The following is a 24,446-nucleotide window of genomic DNA, read 5'->3' as shown; positions in this document are numbered from 1 at the left end:
CTAATCCATGTGGTTTCTTACAGTAATTTATAGCTTCTGAGTTTTCTAGTGTTTCTTTACAGTGATAATGAAGAGCCAGGTTCCTTGTAGAGTGCTGAATTGGGCTTGCACCTACACTGGTAGAGGGTGCATCAGCATACATGTTACTGTTACTAACCGGGCACCACGTCAAGGGGTAGTGAATGGTGCATTTTCCCCATCTGCTTTACATATCTCCTAACTGCTGTCCAACACAGTGAATGACTTCCTTTGTTTGGTATTTTTTTTTATATTAGAAATATGTGTGTTTTCATGGAAGAAGATTTTTTCATAGAGCTCTATGAATAATTAGAATTGTAAACCCATAACTAGGAATCCTAGGTCTTGGAGAAACGTACTAATAAACCAATTCTAATCATGGTTGTTTTGCTTGCTTTCTTCACAGAGTCCTAGTAAACATAATTCATAGTGTCAAAGGATACCATTCAAAGACAATACGTTTCCTTAATGTGGCTTTTGACAGTGCTGGAGATTCTCTACTCGCTGGAGACTACCAAGGGAATATATATGTTTTTGACTTGAATGGAAACAGGTAAGAACATTTCTATCAAGACATGTTAATTGTCTTGACATCTGTAAGATTCAGGGGCACGGAACTTGCTTGGGTAGAATGCCACAGGCCTGGATTTGCCCCTCAGTTTTCCATGTATATGGAGATAGCTTCCCCTAAAGATCAGAAATTCCTACCTTTATAAACTGAACAGACAGCAGTTTCATATCACTTTATCACAAGAAGTTATTCTCTGGATGGTACCTATGAGCAATGAACTAATAAACTAGACCTAGTGTTGTCATTTGCAGAAATACATTAATCAGTCTTTTCAATTTTATACTGTTTTAAAATATTAGCACTGATTTTTAGATTTATTATAACTAGATATGATTTATTTGCTCCCTTTTGAGTGGTTTCTTTTTCTGTCTGTGAAATATATTGAAACTGATTAAGTTATTACTTCACTTGACATTGTGAACCAGAGTTTCCTCATGAAATGAGAATGTGTATTTTGAAATAGGTTCAGCCTTGTTCAGAGAACAATGCAGGCTTCCACTGCTTTGGCATTTAATCTTCGCAGAAAGACAGAATTCCTGGTGGCTTTGGCAGATTATTCTGTTAAGTGCTTTGATACAGGTAAGGAGAAATTTTAAGGCTTATGATCTGAATTGCTACAAAAACCTGTATAATTTTAGGGTTTATATCAAATTTTTGGTAAGATTTTTGATGGAAAGTTTACTGTGCATTTTATGCCATCTGTCAAAAAAAGAAAAGTTTGAGCCCATGTGGGTTATAATCCTAAGGATAAATGAACCCTCTGCTTTGTCAGAGTTTCTTGAGTCACATGGGCATCTGGTTAACTGAAGTCTAGCACAGGATCACAGTTATATATGTTACCTTTTTTAAAGTCATTCTGTGTATGTTTGCTTTGAATGAGGTGCTGTATGTAAAATCAACCCTGAATCAGTTGGAAGTTATGTTAGTTTGCAACTGAACCCATTATTGACTATGTTTACAGTAAAATACTTGAACAAAGTGACAATATACACTAAAAGAAGGGGCAATATGCAAGTAGATCTGTATTCTTTAAGTATCATGGATATTTAAAATGAACTTCACAGGCCAGCTGTGTGTCTCTGTCTTGATTGGAAGTTAAATGGTGAAATGCATTGATAACTCGTTCTTCATAGATTAATTTTAACCTATAAAGAAGTGCAGTTGTAGTGTCTCATCTGGATTTAAATCCTTATAAAAAGCCATAGGAATTACTCAGCTGCAATTTGAGGGTTTGAGTCTGATATTATCAGTGAAAATTTTAATGTAACACACAGTTTCCCAAAATAAAGGTCAAGAGTTAAGGTCTGAAATCCTCTGTGTTTTGTCCTCCTTTCAACCACAGTAAGACCAAACTTAGATTTTGGATGCACTCAGAGAAATCTTCTTAATTATTCCACAGAGTCTTTTGTGTTTATATGGTGCTCTTTCCAGATACCAAATCATAATGAAGAATGTTTTAAAATATAAATGTTATTAATGTAAGTCAGTATTGGGTGAATTATCCTTAGAGATGTATTAGATAATACTTACTTGGTGGGCTCCATCCCCTTCTGTAGAAGCCATATTCTCTAATCCCATGTCATTGCCTCCTGGGAGGACATTTTTAAGCACTAAGTTGTCTGTAAGCACAGCAGCAGGTCAGCTGGAACCACCCTATGGGCTGCCAGGCAAACTACCCAGTGTAAATAGTGTAACTGGCACAAATACAGTTTGATTGCTGAGGGAAGATCTGTGGTCATGCAGTCACAAATGGGAGACAGTGTAGTCAGAAAACAAATTTCCTTCATATGCAATATACAGCATAAAAATGTTTTGGGCTCTAAAAGAATTAAGGAGGTGTACTTTCTGACTGCCTTCCTACAGTCATAGCCCATTGTCAGTAAACCCTTCTTCCTTGTACTTGTAAATAGGTGTGTAATCATTCATACATAATGTCCACAAGTAAAAACAAGTGGAAAATTTTGACTAGAACATTCGATATCAACTTCTAGAGATTACTGTGGGTAATCTGATAATCTTACCTGATCACAGTGTTCATGACTTTTTAAGATTGATTCTTAGGCTAAATTAAACAAGTCTGTGCAAGAGAGTTGGGCTTGGTCAGCCTGCAGAAAAGAAGGCTCCAGGAAGACCTTAGAGCAGCTTCCAGTACCTAAAGGTGGCCTACAAGAAATCTGGAGAGAGACTTTTTACAAGGGCAGGTAGTTACAGGACAAAGGGGAATTGCTTTAAGATGAAAGAGAATGGATTTAGATTAGATATTAGGAAGAAATTCTTCACTGTGCAGGTGATGAGACACTGGCACAGGTTGCCCAGAGAAGCTGTGGCTGCCCCATCCCTGGCAGTGTTCAAGGCCATGCTGGGCGGGGCTTGGAGCAACCTGGTCTTGTGGAAGCTGTCCCAGCCCGTGGCAGGGGGTTGGAACTGGATGATCTTTAAGGTTCCTTCCGACCCAAACCATTCTGTGATTCTTTGAAGTTGGCTTCCTACGTGAAACTGAGAATAATTTATGAGAATTTTTACTTGGAGATGGGGAGATGGTTATATTTCTGTGAGGTATAATAGCCGTATGAAGACTGATACGTTTGTTTCTTGTCTGTGATGGTAAATGGTCATATACTGGGTATGCTTAAAAGTCTTTCACAGCAGAGCGTTGTCAATAAAGAGTAAAGTAGTAGTTGATTCATTTTGATTGACTTTCTTATTCTTTTCATTTTTTTTCATCAACTCGTGCAGAAACCAAGGAGCTGGTTAGTTGCATGAGAGGACATGATTCCTCAGTGTCTTCCATCTCTGTCCATGGCTCAGGCAGGTATGTCATCACTACATCCACTGATACAGCGCAACTGTGGGACCTGGACACCTTTCAAAGGAAAAGGAAGCTGAATGTTCGTCAGTCTGTGGGTATACAGAAGGTGAGTAAAGAGCAGTTGCTAAAGGGTGAACAAACATACCTCAGGAGGATTATAACACTGCATGTTAAAATCACAGTGCTTGAAAACATGTTTTAAAAGACAGCTGAATCTTCTCTATGTTCTTTGGGTATATTTCCTTAACTGTCATCCTGTCATGTCACCCAGATGACTGGAATCATGACTCAATAGTTGCAGAGATCTGCTGGGGACTCTTAAGGAACCTTTATCTTTAGAGATGCTCAAAACGTGGTTGGATATCATAGAATCATAGAACACCAGGTTGGAAGGGACCTCAAGGATCATCTGGTCCAACCTTTCTAGGCAAAGCATGACACAGACTAGATGTTCAAGTCCCCTGCCCAGCTGAATCTTAAAAGCGTCCAGTGTTGGGGAATCCACCACTTCCCTGGGGAGACTATTCCAGTGGCTGATTGTTCTCATTGTGAAAAATTTTCCTTTTGTGTCCAGTTGAAATCTCCCCAGGAGTAACTTGTGTCCATTACCCCTTCTCTTTTCCATGTGACTCCTTGTAAAAAGGGAGTCTCCATCTTCTTTGCAGCCACCCTTTAGATACTGGAACATGGGGATAAGGTCTCCCCTGAGCCTTCTTTTCTCAAGGCTGAACAAACCCAGTTCTCAGCCTTTCCTTATAGGGCAGGCTTCCCAGTTCCCAGTCTTTTAATCATCTCTGTGGCCCTTCTCTGGACCCTCTCCAGCCTGTCCACGTCTTTTTTGTATAGCAGGGACCAAACTGAGCACAATATTCCAGCTGTGGCCTGACAGGCACTGAGTAGAGTGCGATAATGACATCTTTATCTCTGCTGGTGATGCTTTTATTGATGTTCCTCAGCATCCTATTGGCTTTCTTGGCTACAGCTGCACACTGTTCATTCATACTGAGCTTGCGTCCACCAGGACCCACAGGTCCCTTTCCACAGAGCTGCTCCCCAGCCACATAGATGCCAGTCTGTGGGATGACCTTGACTAACCCAATTTAACGTGGAAGTTGGAGACGTCTTCTAGATTGACCCTGCCTAGACCTGGGGGTGGGCTTAGAGGATGTCCAGAGATTGATTCCAGCATAAATGATACTGGGATTTAAGGGTGTTGTTTAAAAAAAACAAACAAATAAAAACAAAACAACAGTTCTAGTGTCAGAGTAGTAACTTTGGACAGTCACCACCACCTACCTCATTCAGCTGCTTATTCCAAAGCTGCTCTTCTTTGTATGCATGCTAAGCACTGGATGTGGGAACAAAGCTGGAAAGTAACTTGGCAAAAAGAAATTGCTGCTTTTCAGCTTTGTGGTTTCTTTGCATTGGTTTACTGCACACACATTTTTACTAGAACAACACAGCAGATGAGAAAGGTGACATGTTTGTGTCAGGGAGTGGTTTAAATAGGTCTTAGTGTTAATTCTGCTTTTAAGAGGTCTGCCTGCGCCACCACATGTCAAACTTTGGCATAAGTACTACAGAAAATACTGACGCAGTGCCTGAGCTTTGCTTACACACGTGCTACTCTGCAGTGAATAGTCTTACAAACACCACTTCAAACCAAAGTTCTCACCCCGCTGGTCACTAAGCAGCCATGCTGATTTTGCAGAGAACAAGGCTATTCATTTAAGTGTCTTCACCATGTTCTAGGTCAGGCAGAAATTTTGTCAGCTTGAAATAGTCACCTAACAATTACTGTGGAAGACCATGAATCAATTCTTGTTTGTTTGTTTGTTTTATTAAAAGTGTTGTGCAGTGCATGTTGCTAAAATAATTATGTCTTCCCTCCAAGGATGGCTGCATTTCTTTAGTGGACAGGATTTTTCTAATGCTCAGTATCTGTCTTTGTGTAGGGGCTTCTTATTGGTAAGTGGCTCTTGGAATTTGGTAGGATCAGGATGTTACAGTATGGAAACAACCTTTAAATCCAAACAATCGTGACTATGGTTGAATGGATAAATCACTGTTTAGAAATCAAGAGCCTGCACTTTTTTTTTGGCTCTACCATTTCTGATAAGACCTTATGCAAATAATCCAATTTATCCAGGTTTCACTTTCCTGGCTTTAGAAATAATGGTACTCACTTCCATGCCACAATTTAAGATATACAGATAAGTCCTTTATTGAAGGTTTATTACTAAACCACAGTCCTGACACTCACTGCCCGAAGTTGGATTCTTGATTGCTGTCTGAGCTGTCGTAGTAGTGTCACAACAATCTCTGCAGTGTACTTTTTGGTGCCTCTTCACTTAAACCCAGTTGCAGTCCAACACACACCTTCTGTTAAGTTGGTATGGGGCAAAGTTAACTTAAAAAGACAGAAATCAACTGCAAGAATAACAGTTGAAAAAAAAATGAGATCCAAAGCATCACTGCTTATTCAACAGCTGTTTGCAACCACCTTGTGGTATTTTTGTAGGGCAAAGCAGAAAACGAGGAACTGTTCAGTACTCCAGTTTACAAAAATCTAAACTTTACCCATCTGCATGATAGGCATCTGCTCTCAGTTCATTGTCTAGACTTCCTCAGGGTCCCTGCAGAAGGAGAGGCAGCTCAGTGCCTGAAGGTAAATGACTCTGGTAGGTAAGGTAACTCCTTCCTCACAGTTAACTTTTGCTCACTGTCAAGTGACTAATTTGGCCTGAATATCCAACTTTCAGTCACTAACATTGAGTGAGATGAATCCCATCCCACATATCCAGATTTACAGATTTTCAAGGCCCAAGAGACCATCCAGACCAAAACTCTGAACTTTGTGGCACTGACTGTTAATCTGAGCCAGTAAGTACTTCAGGTAGTCCCTCAATGTTCAGGTAGCAGAAGACATTTCCAATTGAACCCTCAAAATGATAGCTACAAGGAATTTGCTGAAGCTGCATGTGCTGCTGCCAAAATAGAACCTCTGATCTAAACCATTAACTTATTGAGCAAGAATGTATCTGCTGACATCCAAAAATGGAAATAATCCTTTTTTTCTTGTTGAAACAGATTACACATAAACAATAAACATGTTCAGCCTAATTTAAGAAATACATATTTACAAGCTTTTTGGGTTTGTCTTCATTCATCCTCACAGTAAAATCTGCATTTCATAGTTGGGGAATACGTTACTAAACTTTCTACAGCGTTTTTTACTTGTAATAGTTGTATGTAAAACTAAGGAGTTCAAGTCTAAAGATGAATGCTTCAGAGAGTGCATTTACAGACTCTTGGCACTATTTGAATGCTGAAGCTAGTTTGTAGAAGATGCAACAAGCAGTTACTCAGTGAGCTGTTCTGGCTCACATTTCCCATCCGCTCCTCCTCCTGGGTTCACGTTCCCACCATTTATATTATGCTCTCTCTGACACTCATCTGAAACCTCCATAAGACAATTTAACTGTCATAAAAATAATACAGATGAAGGTATGTGCCTTTTCTGTGAGTTAAACTGGCTTAGCAGAGGGTACGAGTCTGAACCAGTGTGAGGGAGAGCAGGTCTGTCTAGGCTGACAGGGGGGATCTAAGCCTTCTATTGCAGCTGCATTGCACAGTTACAGTTATACCTAGACTGCAGTGGGTTTTCACTGTGTTTTATTTTGCTGTTCGCTTTGGACCAATTTAAAGGGTACTTCCTTGACAACATACTCCATTTTTTTTCTTTTATGTATTCTTCCAGGTTTTTTTTCTTCCACTGAGTAACACCATCCTCAGCTGTTTCAAAGATAATTCTGTTTTTGCATGGGAATTCGATAGTCTTCACTGTAAATACCGTTTGCCAACTCCTGTAGAAGGTTCTCCATTACTTTATAAGGCCTTTGCAGTTACCAGGTAAATTGCTATTTTAAACATTCTAAAGGAAGACTACAAAAACTGTAGTTTTAAACTAGATTTTCTTTCCTTTCTTGTAATGTTTTATGGAAGTATTGAGCTACATACTGTGATAAGCTTCTGAACTCTGCTGTGCCTGATATTTTCAGCAAGGATCAATAGCAGGTTTTATTACAGTCCCATAACAGTCGAAATAAAACGAGTTGATTTCTAACGACCACTAAGATAAAGTTTAAATTATCCTTTGCAAAAGCAAATTTTATTATTTAGAAGTTATTTTATTCTTTCAGGAGAGTATGACAGGAATACTGGCAGATGCAAAAGTGATTTGAGGGCATAGAAGAAAATGTACAATCTCTTTTTGGCTAATATTAACTTGAATCATAGTATTCTGATGGAAACTTTACCTCATCTGTGATCCAGAGATGGCCGGATTTTTGTAGCTGGTGGAAAATCAAATCAGCTTCACTTATGGTGTTTAGAATCAAAGCAGTTGACAAGAATAATCCAGATGCCTCCAAAAGTACGAGCTGTCCGTCATCTGGAATTCCTCCCTGACAGTTTTGATGGGGGCTCCAACCAGGTCAGTTTACATACAAAGCTTAACACTGGAGTATTTGGCTAGTTGGTTCAACACATACACTTTGAGTTTTGGGGGACACTGGCAATATGGGCCCACACCATACCAAAAGAAAATTCCTGTGCTAAATGTTCGCTCAGTTGCTCTTTTAGCTAATGGAATGTTATTGCTGAATTGGGCATTCGTCTTTATTTTACATTCACAATATTAATCGATGAATCCTTTTAACTTATAGGTCCTTGGAGTGTTAAGTCAAGATAATATTATGAGATTCATCAATATAGAAACATGCAAACTTCTTTTTGACATTGGGAGTAACGAAGAGGGAATTAGTACAGCAGCAATTAGCCCCAATGGACGGTATATTGCAGCAGTAATGGAAAATGGTAGCCTGAATTTATACAGTGCCCAAGCTTTGACTCAAGAAGGAAATAAGGTAGAGTGTTTTATATTTCTTAAAACAGCAGAAAATCCCATTGAAGTTGATACTTGTGTATATAATTTTCGTATCTGGAGTAGTTTGCAGATGTGTTGGAATACCATATTTAACGCTACAAATAAAGAAAAAGTGGTTTGTCGAGTTCCCTTCATAGTTACTTCAGCCTGTGAAGTAATAAGATGTTTTAAAGTACATATATCACTGTGGTTTTGGTGTTGGGTAGAGGGGAAGATGGTATTTCTTTCTGCAGCAATTTGTGTGGACCACTTTATCTTTATGATGAAGTTTTGGGGGAGATGGAAACAGCATAATTGTGCTGCTTCTGTTCCGTTTCCTATAGGGGGTGTTTTGCAACTGATCCTTTTTTAAACCACGGGCATGAATGGTGCTTTTGTCATTATGATTTTGTTGTTCTTACTGTGTTATTGGATACTAGCATCCATCATTATGACACAATCATACTCCTAATCCTGCCTAAGTAACAAATGTTCTAAATACCAGTTCTTATTTTATTAAAGTAATTTATTAATGGGAGTCAGGTTTCTAAATCCAGAATTCCATGTATCTTTAATCACTGTGCCTTTGAAGTAAACAGTAACCAGCTTTGGATAATGACGGAGTTGGAGCTGGGGAAGGATGGGTAAAGATGTCACACATGCATTCCAGTTGCACTTCTACTGCCGGTTTGACATGAACTGGGATATCCACTTCGTTACTTGCTTTCCCAATCTCCAACACTGAATTAATACCTTGCTGACACTGGAGACTAATTAAAGTTTGTAAAGGGCTTTTGTATTCTTTTTAACTGGTGCTATGGAAATGCAGACTATTTTAGTGATATTGAGAAACACACTAAAGTAAATAACCTGAAGAGGACATGATACACATTTATACTACACTGAAATTATGTTTCTTTGTTTGCTAAGCAAGGAAATAACATGATGTTTGAGTTGGTTTGGCAGCTCTGTAAACCCTCTCACAGTCTTCCTAGTTTATTACAGCAGTTTTATTCACTGGCATACCTATTCAGGAGTATACAGTCCATATATATTTATTCATGGTATAAATGCATCTCTTCTTTTTATGGCCATCAAGATCAAAAATACAGCATATAATATAAACATCAAATTACAGTGTTATTTTATCTGTCTTACAAGATTTTAACAGAGGTATTTTCACTTCATATTAGCCTCCACCTCCCACATTCAAAGTAGTAGAAGATTGGTCCAAGTCCACATCAGAGGCAAATAAACTGACCATGAGAGTGACGTCAGGAAGGTTGAAGAGGCCTTGCAAATCCAAAGGAAGCAAAATTCAAACCAGATTGATGAAACTGCAAGTGAACACATCACTTGAAAATAAAGAGGTAGGAAGAAGCTGTGGATATTTTGTTCTCCAGTCTGCAGTATTTAAACTTCATGGCAAAAGAAGTATTTAGCTGCTTGCTTTAAAGAGTAAGTTCAGGCATTTATTCACTTGGATGTTTGGGCAGACGGGATCAAGGGGGTTTTAGTACCATTTCTTCTCTCTGTTTAGCCCATACTCCTGTATTATAGGACACAACCAGAGCTGTCTCCAGTCAGCTTGGGCTACCTCTGAAGTTGTTCAAGCAACTTGTGACACATTTGGATGTTTTCCTAGATCAGATCTGCTTCCCTGCTAGTAAACTGGCACCTCTAAAATGTCTGCCTAGAAGCCATTTCATTTTTTTATTAATTATTTAGAAGATGCATTTCTGTTACATTTACTTCTCTTCTGTCATCACTGTGCCATCTTCTCTCTGTCTTTATCTTGCCTCTCATGTATACACACACACACACATAGATATAGATATATATATATACACAAACGTATCTGTGTCTATATATATTCTTCTGTAACATTCATTGCAATATGACTGTTTTTGTCAGTATTCCTTATGGTTTGGCTATATCCATTATTTAGTAATGTATAGCTTAGTCGCTTGGGTCTGGTGTGCTTCTGACTGAAATCAGTGGTAGCTGTTCTTTGAGTTCAGTAATAGATGAATGATCTGAATTACCTTTTTTGTTGTTGAAATACCTAGGATTATGTAACAGATAGCAGTATGTATTATTCTATGATTCTATGTTAGAATCTATCTATTAATCTATCATGGATTAGAGTGTGAACAAAGATATTATGTCAGAGAAATCCTTATATTTATTGTTGATCCCCTATGTTGTAGAACGAATTGCCAGGTGGATTAAACAAGAAACGTCTGCGGGCCTTATTGAAAGGATTTGGAGAATATCCAGCAAAGTACAGGTATTTCTGTGTGCATGTTCATTCTTGCACAAGATAAAAGTGCTTGCGTTTACTGGCCTGTGAAAGAGAAGTTGCTTGACTAAGTGTGCATTTTAATTGCAGGATGTTTGTTTGGCGTTCCTTATTACGACTTCCTGAAAACCACTTGGCATTCAGTAGCCTAATAGATAAGGGTACCCACAGTGCATTTGTGAATATTCAGAATGAGTATCCCATCAAAAATAGGAAACTTCTGAGAGTGTTACAGAGGTAAAATACATACTTATATTTACTTAAATATCACAGATTTTTATTATCAGACAGTGATCTAAAATGTATCCATTAGCTGGAAACAGCTGTAAGGAAAATTCTGGAATGAACTAGTAGTGTCTTCACACAGTTTTGGTTTTATAACTCATACAATTCTGCATCTACCTTGTCATTTACACAAACTTTCTATGTTGTGGTTCTAAAATGCAAATTGTATTTTTGTTTGGTTTTGGATTAATATTTTCTACATCTTTGTTGGCTTTTGCCTACAGGACCTTATCAGCTCTAGCTCACTGGTCTGCTATCTTTGCTGAGACACCTTATATTCCTTTGCTAGCATTCCCATTTGTAAAATTATTCCAGAACAACCAGCTCATCTGCTTTGAAGTTGTTGCTACAGTAGTAGGTAAGCAGTGATTTTAAAAATTCAAATATGCTGCAACATGTTTAAGCTTTCCCATGCAAAAGAGCTTTTCCTGATAAAATGAATGAGGAGAGGGACTTGGGGGTGTTGGTTGAGCCAGCTTCAGTGTGCGCTTGCAGCCCAGAAACCAACCATATCCTGGGCTGCATCAAAAGAAGCGTGACCAGCAGGTCAGAGGAGGTGATCCTGCCCCTCTGCTCTTGTGAGACCTCACTTGGAGTATTGTGTACAGTTCTGGTGTCCTCAACAAAAGAAGGACATGGAGCTGTTGGAGCAAGTACAGAGGAGGTCACGAGGATGATAAGAGGGCTGGAGCACCTCCCTTATGAAGACAGGCTGAGAAAGTTGGGGCTGTTCAGCCTGGAAAAGAGAAGCTGTGTGGAGACCTCATAGCAGCCTTCCAATATCTGAAGGGAACCTATAAGGATGCTGGGGAGGGACTCTTCATTAGGGACTGTAGTGGTAGGACAAGGGGTAATGGGCTCAAACTTAAACAGGGGAAGTTTAGATTAGATATGAGAAAGAAGTTCTTCACAGTGAGGGTGGTGAGGCACTGGAATGGGTTGCCCAAGGAAGTTGTGAATGCTTCATCCTTGGCAGTGTTCAAGGCCAGGCTGGACAGAGCCTTGGGCTACATGGTCTAGTGGAGGTGTCCCCGTCTATGGCAGGGGGTTGGAACTAGGTGGTCTTAAGGTCCTTTCCAACTCTAGCTATTCTATGATTCTATTTCCTAAGAGGTCGCCAGGCTCACTTCTGAAGGTGTTGTCAGGAATTAATAGGTAGCAACTGTATGCTTAAAACAAAACCTGCTTATAAATAAATCAAAACATTAGACTTCTTTTCGCAGTGTTTCTAGCAAAAAGTTAGCAGTATTTGTGAAGTCTGATCAGCAAAACCAAGTATATCCAGCATAATTATAATAACTGCAATCTCTAAGATGTGGGAAAAGTAGTCCCACCCACCCCCCTCTTCACCCACTCCCAGTCAAAAGGGAATGATCTCAGTTAAGATTTTACTGTGTTTAGTTGTCCTAAGCATGTGGTAACTCCAAATTAGACATTTGGCTGAAAGCTGACTATGGCTGTGTTCTGAAGAAACATTCTAAATTGAAGTGCTTTACACTTAAATTAGTTGTTGCAGCTGCTGCTATGTCTACAGAAGATATGTGCTGCCAAGCATAGATACCCACTTTGTAAACACATGCTGTTAGTGGTAAGTATCCAAGTTTATGAAAATTATTCTTAGTATGTTAAAAATTACTTGATCCAGGCTGTAGTTTCATGAGACACAAATACCAGTGTAAGTATTCCCATCTGCCTCCAACCACTTAGTCCCACAGCACACAGACTTCTTTTAATTTTATTCTTGAGCCAGATTAGTTCCTCAGTCTGGTTCACAGTGAACTGACATAAACACTCATGCTAGTGCAGCTGGAGGAGCAGTGTACTGTGGGAATGGTTTAGGAGTAAATGTGAGGAAAGAGGAAAGATGGGAGTAGATTAAGTAGGTTTTGCTACCTAAAACTACCTCTTAAATTCATAACCTTTATAACTAAACTTTAAGGTTGACGAGAGTCTATTGCTCTGGATTACAGTGGGTTGTGTTGGGTTTTTCATTCTCTTTCAGTTAATTTTTGTCAACACTGGTTTGAGTATTTTCCCAATCCTCCAGTTAATGTCCTTGGTATGATGGAAAATGTTTTGGCACATCATGACAAAGAGCTACTTCAACATTTAATAAAATACAGTGTGACTTCACAGGTAATATTCTAACCGACTTTTGTATATGAAATGAGCTGCAGTGAATGATAGTGCACTAGTCTTTTATTTTGACATAGTTCTTTTTGGGGGTGTTCTCATTAAATAACAGTGGATATATAGGAGTGTAAAGAATATATCATTGCTTTCCTGCAGCTTTTCCTTTTCCGTGATCATAAATCTCATATACATGCTACCGTAGTTGTTAGAAGTCATTTGCTTTCAAGTCCACATTGGTTGAAAATCTCTTAATCAAATTATAACTGTATTTTTTAAGTGGACAGGGATGGATTAATGTTGTAATTCTTATTTATCATTAGGGATTATTTTAGCTTCACAAATCTAAACAGAAGATTTAGACATCCAGTAAATTTAAAAAATTATTTGTAACCTACCCATATTAATTTTGAATGTTTGTAGTGGGTGATATAATTTATCTTCAAACATTCTCAGTTAGTTTCTTTAATAAATTGATAGATTCTTGGTAGAAGTCAAGAAAAATTCATATTATTTCTTTAAAAGGAATGGCAAAAATGTACTAATGGATTATTTTGTCGATTTTCCCAAATAATGTAGGTTTATGCTTGGCCTCTTCTAGAAACACTGTTCTCTGAGGTTCTAACAAGAGAAGAATGGCTGAAAGTCTTTGACAATATCTTCTCCAACCATCCTTCGTACTTTCTAATGATTGTTGTTGCCTATATTACATGTTCCAGAGCTCCTTTGCTTCACTGTAACCAAGCAGCAGATTTTGAGGTAAAAATCTTCTTTGTATTTAAGTCAGTCCTATGAAAGTGTACTTACAGAGACTTGCGTAACTTTGTTGTTACGGACGTTAGAAGGACATTAATATATTATGAAGTGTTTCCGAACAACGTCATCTAGTACCCAACAAATACACAATAAATGAGTAAAACATTGAGCAACTTCCTGCAGTTTCATGCAACAAGATCTTTAAAAGCTTTCATAAGCTTTCTAATGCCACTGAAAGCCATTTTGTAAATGTCAATAGTTCATCAACCACAAAATAATTCTGCCTCGTCTTGGGGGTCTGCTGGGATTCTGCCCATGGAGACAAGGCACTGTCATTCTGTCATGTTGTTTCACTATTTTGCCAGATTTGCAAAATTAGGCAATATTATTTGACATTCTCTGAAGCAAAGTGAAAATGTTTCCTTATGTTTAACCTTACATGGGAGGAGGTGGTTTTTTTGTATGAAACATCTCTGTAGGCAAACAAAGGGTTCCACCTTGAAACTGCCTGTGAGCAGTCAGTTTGACAGACATCAATCAGACAACATTGTTGCTATGTTAAGGATCTTCTAGGTGAATTAAGGTCATTGACGGGAAGAATAGTGCTGCAAGAAGAGGAACTTGGAAGCTTCATGTTTGAGCACCAGAAGTTGAGGGAGGTTTATTCAGTGGTAGGAGAGTGGGTGCAGGCAGTTCAACACTCTAAATTCACACTTAACTTTCTAGATCCTGTAGGCAACTCCCATTTGAAGAGAAGGTAAAGAACTAGAGCATATTTTTACAACTTGAAAAGGTTTGGGTCAAGTAATTTTAACCAGTTATACTTTACTAAGTGGTAGGGATAACTTAATAAACCCTTTTAAATCAACTTTTGAAATACAGAACTTGGTAATTTACCTAATTATTCCCATATACGTATATTAAGAACTTGCTTAATCTTTTGTAGAATGTAAATGGAAGCATGTCTCTTACAGTATTTCTTTCATCATCGTAACAACCTGGACATTAATGTTGTGATTAAGGAAGCTTATCATCTTATGGAGGCTACACCACTAGATATCCATCCACAGCGTATGCTTGATGACTTCATACCACTTACAAAAGGACAGTATCCTGTATTTAATAAATATCCAAAGTTCATTGTGGATTATCAAACTCAGGAACGGGAAAGGATCAGACAGGATGAAATTGAATACTTACGAGAGAGGTATTAATGGGAAGGTTGAAAACAGTATCAGATTGGGAGGGACAAATGGACACAATTGCCTTTTTCTGTTGTAAAGTGTATGCTTGAGAAGAGAGACTATTAAGAAAATTCAGGAAGATGACTTTAAACATCTGTTGAAGGTTAAGAATTGTTTGATATGATACATTTTTAAATTCAATTGGCAGTCTTTTCTTAAACAAAAAATGTTTGTTAATTCACGGAAAATACTGGGCCACAAGTCTTCAAACTTTGAAGCTTGTAAGTCAGAGCCTAACCCACTGTTCACCTTGTAGTGTCCAACTTTGTGAAGGGCCTGGAGTTTTTAGCTTGCTATTGAAATCAGCGGGTACCATGATGCCAAAGCACCTTTAGAAACCAGTTTTTGTTACAAATGCGAGGAAGAAATGCCCCGTTGTCTGTAACAGTCTGTACAATAACTCTTTCTCATGTACTTAATCAGTATGTAAAGGGGATGCCATACTCCATCATGACATCTCATTTCAGCAGTTCTTTCCTAGCACAGTCACGAAATTCTAAGTAATCAAGTAAGTTTTTGATGCTTGTCTTGAATTATTAATGTGATCTTCCATTTAGACAATTAGCACACGAATTAGAAGTTAAAGCACAGGAACAAAAAGCAGAAGATGAAGCCTGGTACCGAAAGCAGAAGATACTTAGAGAAGCTGAAGAACAGAGGCGGAAAATGCTACTGGAAGAAGAAGAGAAGCTGGCAGAACAGAGGCAGAGGTATTATAAGAAGTACTAGGGGCCTGGCTACTATACTCTGTTATTACATTTTTAACCATGAGTAAAGAAGAAATAACCACTAATTTGTATAAATTGTAATGTGGGAAAACAGTGTGGTCTGGTGGGTCAGATTTTGGTGTGGGAATGAAGTGATCTGGGTTGTATTACTGCCCTGCCTGAGGGAATACAGCAGATTAGAGGCCTAGTCACTTCATAGTTTTGTTTTGGCTCGCAGCCTTTTGTCAGTCTCTTTGGATTGTGAATGCTCATAAACAGTCAATTGCTGTGTGTTTGCACACTGAGACTTAAGACTTGTACTGTGGGCAGACTCACACTGCAAATACAGGAGTCCCTTACAGTATCAGTGACTGTACACATCCTTGTATTTCTAGTGGAATTAGAAAGAAGACTGCTTTATATGTCAGTTGCTGAGCAAAGAGTTGTTACGGTACTGAAGCTGAACTGTTAGTTTGTATATTTTGCAGTTGTAAAGGTTTAAGAAAATTTCAACATCTCCATAGATTTTTAGATCAACTACACGTAATCACAGAATCATGGAATCGTTTAGATTGGCAAAGACCTGTAAGATCATTGAGTCCAACCATTAACCTAACGCAACCAAGTCTACCACTAAACCGTGTCCATAAGTGCTATGCCTACAAGTGCTTCTCTTAAACCTCTGTAGAACCTACAGAGTAAGCTGTAAAAGGCAGTGAGCCTTTCTTGCAAACTAATTCTTGAGTTTGTGGTTGTGTTCCCTGAAAGAGTTTGATATTTTCCAAGTAAACTTAGGATGGATTTTGTGCAGAAAGAGATACCAGGGCACTGGTAATTATTCTAAGGAGTAGTTTTTAGTTCTGGATGATTGAAGTAGTAAACTAGTGCTTATTAAAGTAGAACAAAAATAGGGCACAGATCTTAAAGGTTATTAGGGACATTGCTATTAGAGGATATCTGTGCCCATGAATTTAATTCTGTCTTGTAAATGGAAACTGGACAACTTACAAGAATGAAAGCAACTGTCCTAAGCTTTCTAACTTGGAGATTAGCTCATAGTAACTAATGGATATTTGCCGTGCAAGTTTGTGCTCTGTGGTACTGACCTTTTAGGTATACAAGTTCCCTTGTTTCTGTATGTTTCTGCTTTGAAGACTAGCTGCTGTGAAACGAGAACTGAAAGTAAAGGAACTACAACTTTTAGATGCTTCAAGAAGGCGTTTTCTGAAATACCAGCAAGATCAGCGTCAAATGGAGCTGCAACGTCTTAATGATGAAATCATGAGAAAGGCTGAGTATTGCTTATGCAGTAATTTTCTTGAAGGTTTCTTAGTGAAAATAAGCAAGTTAAAAATGCATGACTAAAATTTCAGTTGATGTGCCTTGATTTGTGAGCCCAGAGGTGTATTTAGCATGAGATGGACTGCTTTAAGTGGTAAACACATAATTTAAGAGTTTTATTTGGCACTTAACTATGTTCCACTGGCTTGCTTTAACTGGCAAAATTCCTGACAAAAGCCAGATTCATCTATATATTGGCAGTGATGAAAAATGTAACAAGATCCTTAAAGGACTAGTGAATTCTCAGCTGCCTGTGGACTGTATGTCCAGATTGCAAATTAACTCTGCCATCAATTGTGAGGCTCCACAGCAGTCTCTGGCCAGGCCTGGCTCTGCTCCCATGTTACTAGCTTGGGCATCATGGCATGCAGATGCTGAGAATGGAAGTTTTTGAACCCTGTGGCATGAATTGAGTCTTTGCAGAGCCATTCCTTGTCTCAGCACCACACTTTGCAGCTGTGTGCTTGTTCCTGCAGTGAGGGCACTGTAAGATTCATTAGCTCCAACTCAGCACAGGTTTTGCCAGGTGCAGAGTGGCCGCTTCCCTCTCTTGTGTACTGTCCTCCACAGCATTCTGCGTTCAGAGACTTCTAATTCAATTTGGAGCTGCATCTGGCAGGTTATTAGTACTAGATCAAGACTGCTATTTCCCTAACATGCCTGGCTGGATGCAAAATTGTTCTATGCCTCTTCTCCATCTTGCCCTGTGCTTTTGATATGCAACATTTTCCATTATTCATGGTATGACAGAAAGTGAGCTAGAACTTAGAAATAAGGTGTGGCTTGAAGTTTTGGACATTCTCCTTGATACTGTTTTTTAAGGGAGAAGAATTTCTCCTTTACTATATTTTCATGTGTTTCTCTTCTCCTCAAGGCAACCATGAGAGAGCAGGAAACAGCTGCTACTGTTCAAGATGTAGAAGTACGATGGATGGAACTTGAATCACAAAGACAGCTTTTTGAACAGGTAATTATTAGGGAACTATACAGATGTTTGTATGTAATGATTCTTCCTTTGCATTTCTCAGATTCAGTTGTATTCATTCAATCAGACTTTGTGAGGAAAAAGGGGGCCTTTCCCCCCCTGCTTTCCTCTCTGTGATAAAAGCATTAGTAGAACTCACTGTTACCTGTTTTTCTGAGAGAAAATGCCCATATCCTCCCTATTTTATTCTTCTCTTGTGCACAGGTACCACATGGTTGCTGCAGGGTCTAGCTGTGTGTTCAGCTGGTTGAGAGGAGCAAGGAACATGTAAATAAGAATTAAGTCTAGAACAACATGTTCCTCATCCCAGAAACTCCCACCTCTTCATCTGTGATATCCAGATATGTCTACGTTTTCTGGAGAGAACAGTATAGCAGATTGATGTAATTGATGAAAAGATGTCTAATTGCCAATGACATAAAGCAAAAAGGAAAGGATGGTTTGTGGGGAATGTGCAGTTCCTTTCTCAAACGACTGACTGACAATTCAGAAATATCACTACTGAGTAATAAGGGGTTTTCACCAATAATACTGTTTAAAGTTAAATGTGGGTTAATGATTATAAATAACTATTATAAGTGACTGAAAAGCAAGGCTGTCAATGGAAGGCCTTAGTAGTGTCTGGTTTGGTTTGAAACATGAAGTTTAGTGTTTCAAAATCACATCTACATGTGCCCCTCTCACATATATACAGATGCAATAGAATGCAGGCAGAAATCCAGATAGCTACCCCCTGTTCTGAAGCATGTGTCTGTTTATAGTTGGCTTTTTAAAGCTTTTGGCCTCAGACTTTTTATAACCTCTGCTGGCTAAATTTCTCTTAGTGTTTATTTATTAAATACACAGCCAACTGTACCGTGGCTACATAAACCAAACCAGACTGAACTCATTTGTGTTCCTGTACATGTAAAGTCAGCTGTTTAAAGGAACTAATATTCCAGTGATCATCCTCTTTAGGCTAGAAAGGTAGCAATTATTTAACTAACTGAGGATATGTGTCTGCCCACAAGAGTTTGTGTAGACAGGCATTGCCTGCCATGTTCTGAACTGTTTCTCTGTCGCTAGTGAGAGGCTATATGCAAGCTTAGAAGGCCGTGTGTGTTAACTTTGCTTCAGTACCCTGCTGGCCCAGCTCAATAGATTGCTGCAGGCCTGGGAAGGGGTTGTGTCTTCTCCAGAAAACTGTGTAGATGTGTCCAAATGAATGAGAAGAAAAGGTGGTGTGAGTTTAAATTCTATTTCCAGATCTACTGCTGATTCATACTACTTTGACAAATCATCTCTGCATTCAAGCTGCAGATGTGTTCATTATAATGCCTCGTACCATGAAACGTGATTTGTATTTGTGAAACATTTTGAGGTTTTGGCTAAAATGTGCCATAAAAGTGCAGAATGTTTTCATGATGACTCTAATTCATTTAAGTTGGAATTCTGCTTTTGTGCTCCACTGTAATCCAGGGAATGGAATTACATCAGGATCAACCTGCAAGACCACTGTGGTGACTCAGGCTTAGTGTAATTCCAAGTGGATAAAGCAGCAGGGTCTGTCGCTTTCTTGGACAGTTACGCTATGTGGGGGGATGCGATGTGTGGATATATGCAAATACTAGTTTAATGAGATTCTAATAAATGTTCAAAACACAGAATTACACATGTGAGTTAGTAGCTTAGCAACAGTAATTTACATTTGTGTGTTTGGCAGCATCTAATCAAAGATCAAGAGACAGTTAAAAAGGAAATGAAAGAAGAGGTGGATGCCCATCGAAGAAAGGCGGATCTGGAAGATCATCTTGTACAGAGATTGATGAAAATACATAGCGAAGACAAACAGAAACCTCAGATAGTAAGATGATTGCATCTTAACATGTATTTTGGGAAGTTAGTGTGCTAACTAGTACAAGTAGTACTAGTTAATAATATCTTAATTGCAATTAACTAGTTCAAGGTAATATGAAAATGTTTTCTAAAGACATTTCATTTCCAGAAACCTGTACTAATAGGTTATGACAATATGTTCAATGTTTTGAGGTTTTCAAAGATCTGACAGAAGTGTCCAAACAGCTATATATGATACTGAAATTCTCAGGGCCTGCCATGAATATTGACTTTGCTTCTTAGAATTTAGGTGTATAAGTAAAACATATAAGGCATACAGAAGTAAGACTCAAAAGTGCTTTTCGAAACAAGTCATCCTCCTGTTAAGGAACATGTTTTATTTGTAACCATAATAAAACAGAAGTAAGCCTCAGAGGAACTTTCAGTTGGTAGTACTTGGCAGGAAATTCAGCTGTAGAAGCTGTCTTCTAGATCACAGTAATGAATGTGTTTAGCTTGACATTAGGAATTGTTCAGATTTTCAAGCTCAGAACTTGTAACTGCACAGTTGGAAAAATAGTTGCAGCTAACCCACTGCCCATATGCTTGGCATCTGCATTTATATTTTGTCTAGAAATAAGCATATGGGTCTGAGTTATTGTAAACAGCCTTTGATTTTTGGAAGCAGATGGATGTGGGTGGAAGTATTGGCATCCAGGTATCAATCTTCTGTTAATTGCACCTGGAAGTCATATTAAATCCATGCTCAGAAAGCAAAACTCCCAAAATCATAGAGACAGTTGATGCTTTATTCCAGAAGATTTAAAAAAAAAACCCAACCAAAACAACAAAGTGCAGAACAAAACAAAAACCATCAGTAAGGGAAAGAATAAGAAGGATGAAGCAGCAGAAGCAAGCCCTGGTAGGTGGGACAACCTGTGGTAGTGAAAGGAGGAGTAGCGCTGAGGTGCAGTCTCCCAGCAGGGGCATTTAACAGTGATACTGGAGAACCTGTCAGTTCATCTTACCTTATCTGTAGGTAAGGCTGTGTACCTGAAACAGACTAAATGGGTTGATGGTAAGAAAGATGTTTTATTAGGTGCCTGAAGAAAATTTAGCCCAAGCAGAGCAGAAACTCCTTGACACCGACTGGAGGTTGCAGGCATTGCATAAGCTAAGACGTGATGACCAGGCCCGAGAGAAGCGTTATGAAGAGATAGCCAAGCTCCTGCACGACAACAGGGTGAAAGAGGCTGAGCTGCTCAAGGCCATGAGGGAAGCAGAAGAAAAAAGGGTATTTGCATTATCTCTTTTTCTAGGTGGGACTGGCACAAATGTAACTGTTTTTTGCCCATTACATGGTAATGCATAAACCTGAAAGGTATTGAAGAAATACCTTTGTTAGCAATCTCCTTTCCTGTTTTGTCTGGAAATTTCTGGAGGCACTAGAACAAATTGGTGAGGATACTTTAGGCTTAGGGAAGACATTCCTAATTCTCTAAGTTCTTCTCTCTTTTTTTTTTTCTCTGACCCAAGATTTTCACCTTTCTCTAGGTGTTTGAATGAGAAACTTTTGAAAAAGAAAGATTCACTCAGCTTAGTAACATATATTTTGATTGAAAGGTGAAGTGTAATCTGTAATACCCTAGATGGTTTTGCTTGTTGCATTTTCCTTGCAACACACCTGTTGAAGACACATTTAATCGCTCTGTTGCACAGTGGGAAGAAGTTACACAGAAAAAAGCTCAACTGGAGGAAGAGCAGAAGGCTGCTGCTGCTGCAGATGAGCAGAGGAAGCAGTTTTTAGAAGGCAAAATGAATGAGGCACTAGAAGTGGCTGAAAAGCTGCAAAGGGAAGATGGCTATTTTGGTGAGTGTACAGATAATGCAGTTCTCCTGTGTGGGTGTTGGCATGAAGCATTCAGCAACTGAATACAAACTAAGTGTCCAATATTAGGAATAAACTTAAGATTAACTCCTTTACATAAGTACTTTTTGGCAGTATTCTTTCATGAAACCAGTGTATCAGCCAGACTTGGAAAGGAATCGCAGTTTGGTATCTATGGGATGGAGCAAGATAAATGGCATTTTTGGTAAGAGCACAGGTTCAGCTCAGCTTAAGCCAATTGTAAAATCACATCCCTTAGAAATCCTCTGTCAAATAACATTGTCCTGTGGTGACTGACATACCATAATACACCAGCAAGTGAGTTTGCCAAGTATTTATTCACAGGGGAAAAACACTTACGTGCTTCCAGAATTGGCCAGCAATTCCTTCTCAAGTGCTCTATTTTGTGTGGCTTTGCAGATATTTCTACTATTCCCCCATCTCCACAAGGCTCACACAACATTAGTGATTAGTATTGCTTTAGGCAAATATTTTCAGACTTTGCCTTTGTTTCCCTAATGGTTTTAGTACAGAGCAATTTGCAACTGGAAATGATTAAAATGGGTGTCTCCTTCTAAAACTGCAAGTAGGAGTAGCCATATTCCACATGATCTTTGTCAGAAGATTAATTATATAGGAAGAAACAGCACATGTGGAGCCATAATTTCTGAAAATGAAATGCAGTGATGCATAGCTTTGACCCATGGAGTAGAAACATTGACTTCTAATTCTGAGCAAATTGTACTTGCCATTAGCTGGAGTGAGTGAGTGTTCCAGTTTTGCTTCCTGGAGAAAAACTGTTTCACCTCAAGCTAGAAAAAATCACTAGAAATTTAACCACTTTCAATTTAATTTACAAAGAATCCTTCTCTCCATTCCCACAGAGAGACTGTGTGGTTTAAAGACTGGATGTACAGAGAGAGGGGTAGAACTCCAACAGGTGCCAAGGTCTGAAAATATCTGTCTGAATGATTTGTCCTCATCAGAGTCATCATCACATGGTAAGTTCCTACGCTAGGACCCTCCTTTCTTTCACATTTCATTTCAGAAGCATGACTGGAACAGCTCATTGTGCAATTGAGTCATTATTAGTTGTGTAGGTGTTTAGTGGATAGTAAACCAGTTTATTGTTGTGTTCTATTCCACACCTGAAAAAACTGTCTTTGCTAGCAGGGGCAGCAGTAGGAAGTGCCTGGAGGGTGTCACATCATGAGAGCAGTCCTATTAAGCTTTCAGTCTTTGGTACAAAACTCTGCATACAACAGCGAACATGTCGCCTATGGCTGGCCAGAGTGCAGAGTGACCCCCCAGCACCTGACCTTTTTGTAACAAGAGAGGCACTGCTTTCAAAGAACTTGACTTACAGGTCTTAGGGCTGTCTCGCCTCAGTGGCAGCAATAAAACACAGCATTGCTATGCCAGAGGTATCTGTTTGCCAATAAGCATTCACAATACTTGTGAAAAATCATTAGATGCAATGTTTAGTCTGAGTTTCTTGTTTCCCTGCAGCACTCTCTTCTCCAGGCTGAAGTAGCTTAGAGCAGCCTTGCAATTCCTAAAGGGGCTGACAAAAAAACGTAGAGGAACTTTTTACATTGTCCCAGGTAGTGAGGACAAGGGGGAATGGCTTTAAGCTGAAAAAGGGTAGATTTAGATTAGATATGAGGAAGAAATTTTTCATTGTGGGGGTGGTGAGACACAGGAACAGGTTGCCCAGAGAAGCTGTGGATGTCCCATCCCTGAAAATGCTTGAAACCAGGTTGCACAGGGCTTGGAGCAACCTGCTCTAGCAGAAGGTGTCCCTGCCCATGGCAGGGGGTTGGAACTGGATGAGCTTTAAGGCCCCTTCTAACACAAACCATTCTGTGATTCTGTGGTTTAGACAGGAGACAAGAAGACCTGGCATGTCAAGAGTGGGAGCTGATGGCAGAAGTCCGACGGCTCAGACAAAAGCTGACCTCACGGGCTAGAGCTAGACGTCCTCCAGCTCGACTCCCAGCTACACCATGGACACCTTGAGGAGGCTTGCTCTGGACCTCGGCTGTACTTCCAAGTTATTAATCAGTGAAATGCTAAATATGTATAGTGTGATTAAGGATCAGAGATTGTTTATAATAAAGGCCTTTAGAAATATTTTTATATAAAAATAAAATGCTAACTAGAAAAATGTGTGTTGTCTGTAACCTTCTAATTTTCTCAGACACTATAATGCTATTTTTACTTATAAAATAAACTCAATTTTTGACATTATTACACTTGCGGTATTTGTATCATTTCCTCTGGTGGATGCCATGACTTGAAGAAAGAAACCACTGTTAAAATGTTGATTTTCTCAGTGATGTGTTAAGTGGATTCTACAAGTTGCAGCAGGGAAGTTTGCAATTGGAGAAAAACATCCTTTCCATGAAGAGCCAAACACTGAGAACAAGGCTCAGGGAGCCTGTGGAGCCTCCGTGGCTGGAGCTACCTACAGTTGTTAACATGTATTTGCAGGTTTGTTTCATGAGCAGGAGGGGAGAGGAGATCTGAATAAGTACACTGCTGCTGGGCTGATTTTCACTGGCTAACGCTTTTGAACCAGGAGTAGAACATTATGCAGTGTTACACTAAAAAAGAATGAGTGAATCACTCACAATTACTACACGATGCTGATACAGGAGTAGACTTG

At 39.0% G+C, this 24,446-nt stretch overlaps 1 protein-coding gene across 1 annotated transcript; it reads left to right on the top strand.

Moving 5' to 3' along the window:
• Positions 1-424: 424 nt before the first annotated feature.
• Positions 425-23,797, top strand: TBC1D31 (TBC1 domain family, member 31; the record flags this gene model as incomplete). Its single annotated transcript, XM_010010407.1, has 21 exons — positions 425-571; positions 1,053-1,168; positions 3,326-3,504; positions 7,159-7,310; positions 7,734-7,893; positions 8,126-8,326; positions 9,519-9,695; positions 10,536-10,615; positions 10,718-10,864; positions 11,137-11,270; positions 12,915-13,048; positions 13,622-13,801; positions 14,773-15,005; positions 15,600-15,752; positions 16,904-17,039; positions 17,965-18,057; positions 19,778-19,918; positions 20,990-21,184; positions 21,610-21,760; positions 22,663-22,779; positions 23,661-23,797. Coding segments are annotated over 21 exons (3,163 nt in total), but the record flags the coding sequence as incomplete, so codon positions are not given.
• Positions 23,798-24,446: the final 649 nt, after the last annotated feature.

This window comes from Nestor notabilis, unplaced genomic scaffold (assembly GCF_000696875.1).
Source record: "Nestor notabilis isolate BGI_N333 unplaced genomic scaffold, ASM69687v1 scaffold14192, whole genome shotgun sequence".
NCBI classification, from domain to species: domain Eukaryota; kingdom Metazoa; phylum Chordata; class Aves; order Psittaciformes; family Psittacidae; genus Nestor; species Nestor notabilis.
This window is presented reverse-complemented; position numbering and strand designations above follow the sequence as displayed.